This window comes from Haliaeetus leucocephalus, unplaced genomic scaffold (genome assembly GCF_000737465.1).
Source record: "Haliaeetus leucocephalus isolate CR32 unplaced genomic scaffold, Haliaeetus_leucocephalus-4.0 Scaffold848, whole genome shotgun sequence".
NCBI classification, from domain to species: Eukaryota; Metazoa; Chordata; class Aves; order Accipitriformes; family Accipitridae; genus Haliaeetus; species Haliaeetus leucocephalus.
In genome coordinates, this window is record NW_010973284.1 from 7,583,760 (window position 1) to 7,597,097 (window position 13,338).

General features: G+C 52.5%; 1 protein-coding gene across 1 annotated transcript; it reads right to left on the reverse strand.

The window, feature by feature from the left end:
* Nucleotides 1-656: 656 nt before the first annotated feature.
* On the reverse strand, nt 657-12,397 carry LOC104841041 (cytochrome P450 4B1-like). Its single transcript, XM_010582422.1, has 12 exons — nt 12,218-12,397; nt 8,320-8,464; nt 7,618-7,662; nt 6,951-7,078; nt 5,272-5,396; nt 5,003-5,154; nt 4,308-4,414; nt 3,567-3,757; nt 2,894-3,027; nt 2,193-2,257; nt 1,579-1,661; nt 657-825 (listed from the first exon to the last, which is right to left on the reverse strand). Exons 1-12 carry the CDS (start codon nt 12,395-12,397, stop codon nt 657-659), a joined length of 1,524 nt encoding a protein of 507 aa, XP_010580724.1.
* Nucleotides 12,398-13,338: the final 941 nt, after the last annotated feature.

Here is a 13,338-nt window from a genome sequence, read left to right on the forward strand (position 1 = left end):
TCCCATTTCTAAAGGGTTTCTACACCGTATTTGTGACAAAGTGGGCAAGCATCAGCAATAAAAACTGACAGAGCTGCTATTACAGGACTAATTATTGGTTTATTAACACAAAAATTATGGAAGTTTTGCAGTTTAGGCAGAATTTCAGAGCCCAGACTGGATTCAGTGTTTTCAACAAAACAGAGACCATTGAGTGCGAGAAGAGAGACAGAGGTCTGCCACAGGCTGTCCCTGCGGCAGGAGAGGAGGGCTGACCTCTAGGCACCGAGGAAGGCGCTGATGACGGAGCAGGGCTGGGAACGGTCACGAATTTGGCCAGGACATGAGTGCGAAGGCAGGATTTGGTAGGGAGGAAGCTGGTGGGACCTGCAGATGTTCCCAGCCCTTACGGCAGGGCAAGGGGACAGCCAGCAAAGAGGCATGGCCATGCCCGGCCGCTGCGAGACTGGCGCTCGTGGAGCGGATGGCAATGGGTCTGTGCAATGCCATCCAGGCTACCTGGGCCCAGACCAAAAAGGGCTTTCAGCTGGTGGAAGGAGCACAGAAATCAGGCATCCTCATCCCCAAATCCTGCCCTGCACCTTTTGCCCCAGAGAAACATTGTCCCGTCATCTGCTTGGTCCCTCCCTACAGCAAAGGCAGGACGTTTTCCAGCATCAGCGGATTTTCTTTAGATACAGGTGAATCCCATTCTTGGAGCGAAGGATGATCTGAGGTATTTTGCAGGGAGGCTTGGTGGGGTCGGGTGAGAGCTCGAAGCGGAGCAGGGTCAAAGCCAGCGCCACCTTCATCTCGTTCATGGCAAACTGCTGCCCGATGCAGTTCCTGGGGTAAAACAGAGCAGCTCAGCCACTCCACCTCAGTGCTGGGCACAGATAAACCCCCATGGCTGGATCCCAGCCCTCTCAAATCAGCACACAACCCTTCCCCTCTGCAGCTCTGGAGGCCCCAGGCAGTATTTTGGGTGGCAAAAGCAGGGACCCGGGCCGAGCAGAGGGAATCTGGGGGAGCATCGGGAGCTCCTGGATGTGTGTTCAATGAGCACGGAGAGGGAGGGGAGATGGGGAAGCCAAAGGAGAGGCCAGCAGAGCCGAGGTAGTGGGTCTCCAAGCAGGAGGGTTTGCAATGTGTTTGCCTTGGCAGGGTGAGCACAGGGCGAAGGGAAGGATTGGGAGCAGGGGAGAAGGGGGAATCAAAGGGCAGGGGGGTGAGATGGGGTCTCTGCACCGAGGAGAGGAAGACAGCAGGTAAGCCCAGGATGCTGCAGGCTCCCCACATGATGCCAGCAGGATTCTCCACAGCTTTGGGACCCGGTTCCTGGTCCCCAGGAGTGGCCTGGAGATGTTCCCTTCCCATCTTGCCTGCTGGTATCAGAATCCCTCTGCAGCACAAACGTTACATGCTCCTGAACCGTTTAACGCTGCAGGACCAGGACTTCAGGCAGCGGTCTCTGAAAGCACTCTGTGAGTGCTTCCCTGATAGCAATTATAACAGCAGCACACATTTCTAGGGCTGAGCAGTTTCCAGGGATGCATGTTTTCTCTCCACACTACTCCTTCAACATTCAATACACTTTACCTCATTCCAGCAGAAAAAGGCAGAAAGGCGTGAGAGTGTCTGCCAGAGATGTTCTCTGGGGAAAACCGCAAAGGGTCAAACACCTGGAAATGAAGAATATGCAGCAAGAAAAAGCAATTAGTCAAGGAACACAGTACTGACCAGTATCTTCAGAAACGTGACACCCCATAATTTCTGAACAACCCCACTGCAGTGAGAATTCATTCTGAGATGGACTGAAACTCATACACCAAACTCCCTTGCTTTCCACCGAGCCTGGCAATGGTGTTGCCAAGATAAACCAGACATAGATACGATGAAAACCAGGGAGCCAGGTTCCAATCCTCCACCTGCAGGCTGAGCAAAAAAATCATCTTTTTGCCTGTTAATACAAGCTCTTCACAGCACTTTGTCTTACTGTTTGGGCAGCACCCAGCCCTAACGCTGCTCTCTGACTGCCCTGTGCCACCGCTGGCTGAGACTAACGCAAGGTGGTTGCTTCTCAGCATGATTCCCATGGGTTAAGATGTTTGGGAGCAAGTGGGGGCTCTGCTCTCCTGCTAACACATGAAGGGGACATTGGAAGAGGCACAGCATAAAGGGGAAAATTATTAGAAGGGCAAAAGAAAACTCACCAAAGGGTCTTTCCATACTGCAGGGTTTCTGTGAATGAGATAAATGCTTATCGCGGCAATGCTGCCTGTGAAGGAATCAAGGAGGAGAAAAGGGATCAGTGACAAAGAAACTAAAGGGAAGGTGCAGCGTGCTCACACAAAGGTCTGTCTAAGTCATCATGGTCTTATCTGTCAACTGGAAACCAATGAGGGTTTTGTCATTGACTTCAGAGAAAACTAAATATTTTCCATTTGTTTAGTTGTAAGCAGGCAAAAGGTGGAAATGAGGAAGGCACCGGCATCATAGGCACATCATCCCCACCCTGACGCTGCCTGCTTGTGTGCCAAATCAGAGAAGGAATAGAGGAGCACAGGGCAATTCCCAGGCCACAAGTCAGGATGGGACAGGTCCCCATCCCCCTGTGCCTGCAGTTTGCCAAAATGGGTGAACCATGAGTTTGTGCTTGGCCAGGATGACAAGGGGCTTTTGGCACCGGCACGGCTGCCCTACAGTGGTGGTGGCAGGAAGGATGTCACTGGGATGCCACCACCCAGCCCAGACCTCGGTCTGTCAATGGGATGTCGACATCTACACAGCCCTCTCTGAACGTCTGTGCCAGCAAGGAGCAGGTCACAGAGGCAGGGCTGCCGCCTTTGCTCTGCAGCAGGCGGCGAGATGTCCAAGAGCACAATTTTGTGAAGGAAGAATGGGACTTACAGACCTTCTGGCAAGGTGCGTCCATCGGGGAAGGTGATGGGTTTGCTGAGCTGCCGGGACACGCCGGGCACCGGTGGGTAAAGGCGAAGGCTCTCCCTGATGCACATGGTGCTGTAAGTCATCTTGCCCAGGTCCTCCCTGCCGGGACAGAGGCAGGCTGAGCTCCCCGCTCCCCCCGCTGCCCTGTGCCGGGAGGGCCCTTGCCCACAGCCGTCATCCCCCTGGGCAGACCCCCTTGCAACAGATGGGGCGTACGGAGGGACCCGCAACCTCCAACCACAGGCTGCTGCAGGCTGGGGACCCCAAGACACCTCTGAACAACCTTAACAACCTCTGAACAAGCTCAAGTGCAAAGTGACAGCAAAAGGTGAAAAGCCACGACTGCAACGTCCTGTGGCGAGAAAACAGGAGAGAGCAAAGGGCGATGTTGGTGGCCCAGGTCTTGGCATGGCATCCAGCATGTCCCTCCTGGTCTGGCCCTTTTTTTGTGTCTGCCCTGGTAAGAAGGGCAGGGAGGCAGATTTAGCTGAAGGATGCAGTATCTGCTCCATCCTATGAAGTCCCTGTGCACACAGCAACCTTTAGCAGCCCAGCTTTCGAGCCCTGAAGACATTTGCTCGCTTAGAAATGACAGCGATGGGAGAAAAGTTACCAGCTGAGGAAATGTGCAACCTTACCACTGAAGTGTCTCCCGGTGCCCCAGGATCCCCTGGATCTCCTCCCGGCACCGTGCCTGGTGCTCAGGGTGTGATGCCAGGCAGTACAAGAGCCAGGAGATCCCGCTGGCTGTCGTATCATGGCCCTCAAACATGAACGTGTCCACCTCAGCACGCAGGTCCTCATCGGACAGTCCAGCTCCGTTCTCATCCTAACAGTCCAGAGACACTTTCAGTGGCCCATACATATATAAATAATATATAATATATATATATAAAAAATATAATGTAGATAATATAGATAATACAGATAATATAGATTTTTTATATATATATATATTAGTGGCCCTTATATATATATATATAAAAATAATATAATATCCCAGAATGGACCATTACATTCTTTCAGCTATTGCAAAGGGGGGTGGTGATGCCCCTGGGATACATATAAACAAAATCAATCTCTGTTTAAAGTGAATTCAGGGGCCCTTTTCCTTCACTTATAAATCCCTTTATCGCCCCCATATTAAACCACCAGGACTATGAAATCCCTCTGTATGTTGTACTCCCCAACAGGTGCTTCCATTTCAGTGATGGAAAATTGGACCACCATGGCCCCTCCTCAACTGGGCAGGACTGGGCTAATTTATTTTAATGGCTTGTGAGGTCCTGAGGGTCTCTGGTGGTTTGTGGCACCCCTGCAAAGACTGAGTGGCTTTTGCACCCTGCTGCCCTGCCGCACACCCACTCCTCACCACTCACTTTGGCACACAGCAGAATGTCCAAGAAGTCCAAATGTCTCTTCTTCTGGATCTTTTCAAATTCCTGTTCATCTTTAAGGGACTCCTTTCGCTCATGGATCACCTTGTCTGGGAAAGAAAGAGTTAAAGGTTCAGCAGGGCAGGAGATGCTGAGCCACAAAATTGCCCTGTGAATGCAAAGCTCACCCAAGGGGGTGACCACCACTCTGTCCGTGATGCATTTGCCATGTATGCTTCTGCATCCCAGGCAGTTTGGCTTTTTCAGCAGCACAGCGACAAATGCCGTGCACATTACCATCCTTTTCTGCAAACTTCTTTGTCCACCACAGGCTCCTCAGCCTATTTTACCCACCCCTCCTGCATTAAAATCACAACTGGCCTGGAAAGGAAAATCATTCCTTGCATCGGTGTTGCTTGCAGCACCCATGCCTTGTCTCACCAGTCTCAGCTCATTTAACAGGAGCATTCCCAGAGGGAAATTCCTCCGTTAGTCCAGTTTAATAATCCAGGAGCTGTAAGACCCCCTTGCTTCATGCCTAGATTGGACCACTGCTGCAAGCTGATGCTCTACTTGGATCCCAGCTCCGAGCCTCCAGGCAGGATCACTGCATGGGCAAGGAGGTAACTCGACTGCCTCTGGTCAGCCAGCACCCAACCTGCTCAAAGGCTTTGGGAGAAGATGAAGGCAGGGAATACCTGTGTGGTCATGAGCGAGCTGGCAGACCTTCCTGAACCGATATCCGTGGGGGCTGAGCCAGTAAATGATGTCATTGTGGTAGGGGAAGATGCGGAGGCGCTGGTGCACCATGAGGCATAGGTCATAGACAGCCTGGATGTAGGTGTTTTTCCTGGGGAGAGGGGAATGGTGGAAGTTTGTAAATTTGGGAGCATCATGACAAGCAATTTGCCCGCTTCCCTTCGGAGCTGTGAACTTTCTGCCAGGGTCTGGGGCAGCCAGCACTGACCTGTTGGTCTGGCAGTTGCTGTGACAACTGAAGGCACATTTCATGATGCTATCGAGAGTCATCAGGCTGACATGCTCAAAGAGTTCCACTGGTTTCCCGTCTGTGATCAGCTGCTCCCATTTATCCTAGGACACAAAGCAGACAGAAATGAGAACGTAAGGGACAGTTCCGCACGATCTACATTCACTTTCTGGTTAACGAGTGCTCAGCTTGGGATATGTCCCAGAGAAATGGAAAAAAGAAGAGGATCTCTTAGTTGCTGCCAAAATCCCAGAGGAGGGAAGCCAAGAGGGGGATTGTTAATACAAGATTTGCCTCAGGCAGCTGCTACTCTTGAATCCTGGCAGCGGTGAGCCCTGGTACACCCTACCCTGGGGCAAAGGCATGAAGGCACCCCAGAGGAGCCCAGGATGGGTGCATTGCTGGATGATGGGGTGTGTTACCAAAGTATTTCTTAGGGTGCAGTGTGTTTCCCATACAGGAGCAGCATATGTTGGTATGGGGCTTCACCAAGTCTGTGTTTTTCTATCTCTCTCTCACAAGCACATGCGACTTTGGTGCCTTTGGTGTCCAAGATTCAAGCTTCCATCTCACGATCTCTTTCCCACTGTGTTTTTCCAGCATATAACATAGGAGCTCTTGCTCAACTCTTCCCATAGGGAATCCCTAGAGAAACTATAAATAGTGTCTCTCTTGCCTGGCAGACATGAAATGATGTTGAATCCCCTGTCCCTTCATGGCTGTAAGGAACCAGTGGACTCAAAAGCTGAGAAAGGGAGGAGATGGAGGAGCACAGTCACATCTGAGCTCCCACAGCATGAAACCAGGTTATATGGACAGACTTATGTCCTTAGCACATACAACGATTGCCACCTGGTGGCATGGGCTCCCACAATAGGCACTTTGCATTGTCTGCGAGGAATTATAAACTGCCAGGCACTAGTGTGCATTGCAAAAGCTCTCCTGGCTCTTCAGCCCCTGGCTCCTGGCTGTTCCCTTGGCCAGTGGGAGGGAGGACAGCCAGGATCCATGTGGACCTGCTGGGGAGATTGGATGAAGGGAGGCAAAGGAGGAGGAATACTTCTGGCACCCAGACTCCTGCTGGTCCAAGCGCACATAAAGGCTGGTGCCCCTCACCTGTAATTCACACTGGTTTCCATCACACCCGGCACTGATGGATGGGAGAACAGTGCATTTTCACTGTGTATTAGGCAAGGCAAGGATTGCAATCCAGTCATGGGTATGTTGATAGCAAATGATACCTTTTAACCTTAGGTGACAGTATAGCTCTGCTCCAACTCAACTAAAACTTGGGGATTTATTATGGACCTTCATTTACTTCAATTCTTCATTTACAAAAACACCCTATAAGAAGTTGCAGTTGGGATTGAGATTTGGGGACGGCACTAACATTAATTCTCCAACCTTAGCCACAGAGCCCAAAGCAGCACCAGAGACATAGTCCCCGCAGGGAGGCTCAACCTGCTGGTTCCGTCCAGACCCCACGCAGGGATTTGTGGTGGCTCAGAAACCTTGACTACTACAGCCTATCCTTACAATTACCAGGTTGTGAATAAGGGCACTGCAAGGAAACCCTGCTCCAGCATTTACCTACTAAACAGTCAGGATCAGGGAAAAGAAAACAGGGCAGAGAGAGGAGCATCAGGTATGAGTCCTACCAGCATCACATTAGTAGACTCTGCCATCAGGGCCACGTATGGTTTCAAGATGTCGTAATGAAACCCTGGAGTCAGGAGTTTTCGATGTTGGTGCCATTTTGGCCCGTGTAAGATCAGCAACCCGTTCCCTGGGGAAACACAGTCAAGGCATGTTTTGCTTGGCACAAGCAAGCTGCTTTCACCTGCCTGCAGACACAGCCTCTGCCTACAAGGAGCACGATTAAATCTGCTGAGCTGCTACGAGAGAGCGTTTCCAAATGTTGCTGTCAGCTCCAGGGTTCCCAGGGCTGAGCAGAGCCCTGCTCACTGAAACAACACAGTGCTGCCTCCGAAAAGAAACAGCAGCGCTGCTGGAGCCGAGAAGTTCAGAGCAGCAGATGCATTTTTCACCAGTCCTCCACTGAATCTGAACTTCTCCCATCACCACCCTTTGTTAACTACGGACACGTAAGTGGTTCTCATTTGTACGTATGACTATGTCTGAACCTTCTATCCTCGAATCACGAAAAATAGTGTTATTTTAGCACCTTTTTCAATAAACATAAATATTTCAGGAAGCCTTAAGCTATAACTGCATCAAGGAACAAGCACAACGCTGTTCATTCATAGCATGTTCTTGACTAACTTCAGAATCATTCCTGGTAGGCAAAGACCTGGGAATACATACCGATCCACGGGACAAGGTGTTTATAGCTGATGTTGTCCTTGGGATCTGTAAAAAAATCATCAAGAAAGAGAAAATAAAATGGTAAATGTTTCAGTAGCATCAACCCACTGGTTTGCACATGAAAGCTCCCTCTGAGCTCTCACTCTTGATTGGGTATGAAGCCGAATTGGTGGCATCCCTGCAGAACTAATCAGTATTTCACAACAAAACAACACTGTTTGGCCCATCTGCAAGAAACACGTATAAAAGCAGATGCCCAGACTGGAATAAAGAAGAATACTGGTAGTCCAAAGTCTGTGCTGTGTGATAAATTATTAACCCTCCCACACAGCACTGTTTAATACCTTTCTCTCTGGATGCACTAAAGATACGGCTCTGCAGTAGGAGCCAGGGGTCTGAGCCAAGAAAAAAGCTTCCAGCTGTCTTCTCCTTGCTGAGGTCAGGCACTGAGAAGATAACTTTTCAAGGAGCACTTGAGGAAGTTTGATTTGCCAGATTTGGAGGGGCCCCAGCCACCTCCACAGCCCTGTGCCTGAAGCACCAAGGGCATGGCATGAAGGAGGGATATCTCTCCGTGCCTTTAGATTATTTCTGCAAGACAACCTCTCTGCGAAATCCTGCCTTGCTATGAATTTTTAGGCTGGCACGGGAAATCTGCAGGCTATGGTTGTTGCTCCACAGCTGAAGGCATCATCTTCTCACCTCCTCTGGCCAACAGAGCCTTGGCATAGTCGGGATCGGTGACAATCAGGAATGCTAAGAAACTCCCGAACCAGACAGGGTGAGCGTATTGGTACTTCTGTGCCCAGATCTCCACCTTGTCCAGCACCTCTTCCTCCTTGAGAAACTGTAGTTGTGGGGAAGTAAAAAGAGAAAGAATACTTAGATTCAGAGGAAAAAATAAATAATCTCCCAAACCACTGTCTTAAAAAGCTCAAGGTCTTTCTGTATCACAAAACCAAGTAATGGCAAACAAATTGCTGTCCCTCTGGGTTTGCAGAGCATCAGAAGTAGAGATGCTTGTTACTTTTAAACCTCATATAAAATAATTCTTCCTTATCAATTGACCCTAACTGTGGGGAACGTCCTTAGGGACAGTGGTGGCGCCTATCAGTGCACATATGTTTTCTGCTCTTTTTCCATGGCCACCCCAAAGAAGACACAGATTTGCCCAGACAGCCTCTGCATTCTGTGATGTGCAAATATGTCCTCACTTGCATGTGGCTGAGCAATTAACACCTGCAGTCATGAGAAAATACAGCAGCACTTTTACAGCAGTCCACGGCATCACTGCTGTGTCCGTCCCGGTGCAATGATGCCTCCTGACCGGGAAACCTGGGCCACAGCTTCCTCCAGCCATTTAGCTGGAGGAGGCCAGTGTCCACGTAAAATTCAACAGAATGAGTCCACAGTCACCAACGGAGTTTACAGCGGAGGGGACAGTGGTTAATAACATCAGATTAAGATTTCCTTGATTTCCAGGAATTGAATTTAGTAGGCGATGAAGGGCTGGTGCTTCCAGAAGGATTCATCTCTGGTCCTTGGAAGCTGCATGCTGAGGAATAACGTGAGCACCAGCGTTCGTATTGGCAGCACTGGCAGGTTCACTCTTCAAAAGTGATCACCGTTTTATTGCTTTTTCAGCCAGTGTTGTTGTATATTAAACAGGCAATAGCCAGAGAACAAGTGGAAAGATCAGTGGAAAGTTCCAAAGTCACAAGCAGAGAAAAAAAGGTCATGGAGACAAAATTGTGTAAGAATTCTCTTTTCTTTGAACAGAAACTACTCTGCCACAATATGCAGGGTGAAGGATTTTGGTGAGCTAGGGCTGACATAGCTGCTGCTTTGACTTGAAGCTTGAAGTTTAATTACATCTGGATAGTGGCACAGAAATCGGCCCCAAAGTCACCCCATTGACTGAGTCAAGTGAATATTTGCTCAATTGCTTCAGTGCTGAGTTAGCTCAGCTCAGCTTTTAGTTTGGCTAGTGTTTCTCAACCTGGAAGATGGCTTCTACTCAAATAACGACACACGTCAGGTTTGTCTCGGAGGGGATGCTCAGGAACCATGGGGCATCTGCCAGGGGACCACGTAGGCTGAGTGGGGGCAGGTCCAGGCTCCGTGCTCCAAGGCTGAGCCCCCTTCCTTGTGAGCCGGGGGGGTCCCTGCAGCACGTCCCCCATGTCTCTCGCATTTGGCAGAATGACGAACTACATCCAGTTATCATTTATGATAGAAGGTTGTCGTTCAACTTCTCTTGCTCAAGTTCAAGATTTTGGACTTATTAAAGAGAACTATCAATTTCTCTGGTTGCAGGGATCAAGTTTTGGGGTAAAAGGAGGCAGCCCTCCCTAGCGCCCGCCCCTTTGGCAATGCCAGCAGAAGCAGGGCTTGGCAAGGCGCCTTTGGTTGAGTGACACTTGAACATGTGAAAGTACCTTTGATAGGTCTGCTTGTGTCTCCTCCCATCACAAAATCACAGGAAGCATAAATGGAGGTAATTGGGAGATGCTGAGCAAGCCTCGCTGGCACAAGTCCTAACGCTAGAAGCCTTTGCATCCAACCTTGGTTTTGGAGTGCCAGCCTCAGTTTGTGCTCTCAAGAACCATCCCTGCATTTGCAGAGGTTGGGATGGGTTTATTTGAGAGGAAAGGTTACCTCCAAAGTGAGTAACCTCCACCTGTTGTGCCCAGCACTCCTGGGGCAGAAGGTGTAAAATCCTGCGGGCTGCAGAGGAACAGGAACAGAAAGCTCCTGCTTCTCAACCAGCTACCAGGCTCTGCATGAAAGACCATCACTTCCACTTCTTCCTCCCTTGGGGGCTTGAAAAGAAAAGTATAACCCCCACTTGGGTCTAAGGAAGAAGGGTAATAGCCTGATCTCACATGGAAATGCAAGTTTTGAAATAGATCCAATGCTAAAAGCATCTGGGAAGAGGCGCTTAAAGGCACTTCTAATGATTATGTGCCGGTAGCAAATGAAACAGAAAATACAGGAGCTGAAATCTGAGCACGAAGCTGCGCCTTGCTCCGTCAGAACCAGGCTGGCTCCCCTCCGCCAGCCACCCGCACAGGGCAGATGCGGGTGAAGGGCTGCCGAGGGACCGAGAGCCCCCCTGCGCCCGCGGGGCAGCGACCCCGCTCTCCTCTGCTTCCCACCAACCGTGGCCATCGGAAGTCGGTTTGGCCACCTCGGGGCTGGCACTCTGGGTTTTAACTAAGTAGTGCTGCTGCAGTGAGACTGAACAGCCCTACACAACCTCTCCGGATATTTTAACGTCATTTCTACCGAGTGATTTGGATAAGCAGGGACTAATACCTAAGAATGCTTTAAAACAAAGTGATGTATTCCCAGGAGACCCACCCAAAGCATGACAAAGCTATCTGAGATACTAAACTGACCTGAATCAAAACTGGCAATTAATCCCTTTAAACCAACAGAATAGGAAATGTCAGTGGTCTCCCTGAATACAGCTCTCAGGTCCTCCTCCGAGGTGGGTGTAAACTTTGTATTCGGCATGTGCCCAGAGCGGTGCCAGTTTCCCCACTGGCTCAGTGAACTGTTGGGCTCTGGGGAATTCAGCGGCACTTCATCAGCAAATGATTAAATCTGCAAAACGGGAATTCTTCAAAAAATACTGCCTGAGGTAAGAGTCTAGCTGTGAATAACCTAGCCACGATGGAAGCAAGTGATTGGCGCAAATGGTTAAATCCCATTCCGGGATAAAGAGTCACAACTGACAGAGGCAAACATACTTTATTTTACTGCAGTTTTAAAGTCTAACTGGCAGCGCGACAAAGCCCTGAACTGGCCCATCTTCACGCTTACGTTGCCAAAAGACACCCTGTCCCGTCCAGTGCGGCAGAACTGGGGCTGGCACGGCACAGAAACAAGCCCTAGGAGCTCCCCTCCCTGACTTCCCAGCCACTTTTCAGGGTGCCAGTTATTTAACGTGCCACAGATTTGGCCAGGGCAGGGCATCAGCAGAGCCCAGGAGAGGTCAGGGCGATTTGAAACGGCCTGTAGCATGTATGGAAAAGCCTTTTCGCGTCAGGTAGTTCAGTTATTCGTCGTGAAGCTGCCAACGAGTGGTGCAAATGTGTTTGCCCAGGCAGCCACGCTGACCTGTTTGGGCAAGCGCGTACCTCGGGGAATAGGCATCCACGCCACGAGTGCACGGATCAGGTTATGTACGCGGGTCTAGTTAGCCACGGCTTTATCGCAACCTTAAAACCATCTGTGGCCCCTGTGCCGGGTGCTATACCTGGGATGCGTTTTATGGCTTAAACGTGACTCGAAATGTTCGGCGCCCTGTCTGGCTCGCCTGGCCGGGAAGCCGATGCGAGCTGGCAAAGGGAAAGAAGGTGCCTCTGGGTGGTGGGAGCAGGGTGGGAGCAGGGTGCGTGGCGGGGACCGCTGCAGCGGCCGTGCCCTGGCTTTCACAGCATCATCCCCCCCCGGGGACTGGGAGAAGCAATTCTCCCGCACCATGGCGAGGAGTCCCACCAGCATCACCCCTCCTCCCACGCGGGGAAACTGCTCCCCGCACTCCCACTCCCCCCACACACCCCGGGCAGCGCAGAGCCGTCTCTCGCCCTACCTCGTGGACGTGGCCGAAGAGCCAGTGGGTCGGGTGGCCGGGGAAGTCGGCCAGCGCCCTGAGCAGCTCCCGCCGCCGGTGGTAGAGCTGGATGGCCTTCAGCAACACGCAGGTCAGGCAGAAGACGGCGGCCAAGTGCAGCACCCGGGAGACATCCACGCCCAGCCAGGAGACCTTCATCCCCCCTCTACCCCCGCCAGTCCCCGGCGAAGGCAGGGACCGGCCGCCCGCCCGGCTCGGGGGGACGCCGGTGTCACCGCCCGGGGCCGGCACCGGCCGTATCCAGCCAATGCGGGGAGGAGAGACAGGTCGGGAGTTCGAGCGGCTGCCAAATCACGGCGGCGCTTGTTGGCAGAGCAGCATCCCGCGGGGCCTCGGGAAAACGCGCCCGGGGAAACGGGCTCGGAGCCCTTGACGTTACCCCGCTGCCGGCGGGGGGACGGGGGCTGAGGAGGGAGGGAAGGGGCCGGCGGGCAGCCCCCCCCGCGTCGCCGGGCTGAGCGGGGACCCTTCCCCGGCAACCCAGCGCCGAGCTGCCCCGGCACAGCTCCGGGGGGGTGTTCGCACCCCCCAAACGCCGGCTGCTGGGCTGTGCGCTGCCACCGGGGGAAAACGGCAAAGGCCGGGCGCGATCGGGGCTTTTAGGGAAGGAAAAAGCAAGCGAACAAAAAGAGCCTGGCTGAGTGAGGGTGCGTAACAACCATCCCACCGGCATTTGGGAATATCGCTGCTTTGCATGGGGTTCTTGGGGATCTGGCACGGCTTTGTGGCAGGCAGAGGGCAGGCAGCTCGGCTTCCCTGCCACCGTCCTCTGGAGCAAGGGCCTCCGCCGAGCCTGGTGGGCGAGGGGACGGAGGGTAACCGCGGCGGGGGGCACCGGCCGGGCCGCGCCCCTCCGCTCGGCCCTTCTAGCCGCCCCCTTCACCGCCCGTCCCACCCGCCGGGAGCGGGACTCGAACCCGCGCACCCTCCGCGCCTTCCCCGACCCCCGCGGAGGGCGCGCCTGGGCCTTTAAGCCCCGAGCGGGGCGGCCCCGCGGCGCCCAATGGGAGCGCGTCTTGTTGGTAGGTGGAGGGGCCGGGCCGCGGCGGGGCCGGGAGCAGCCATGGCGCGGGCGGGGC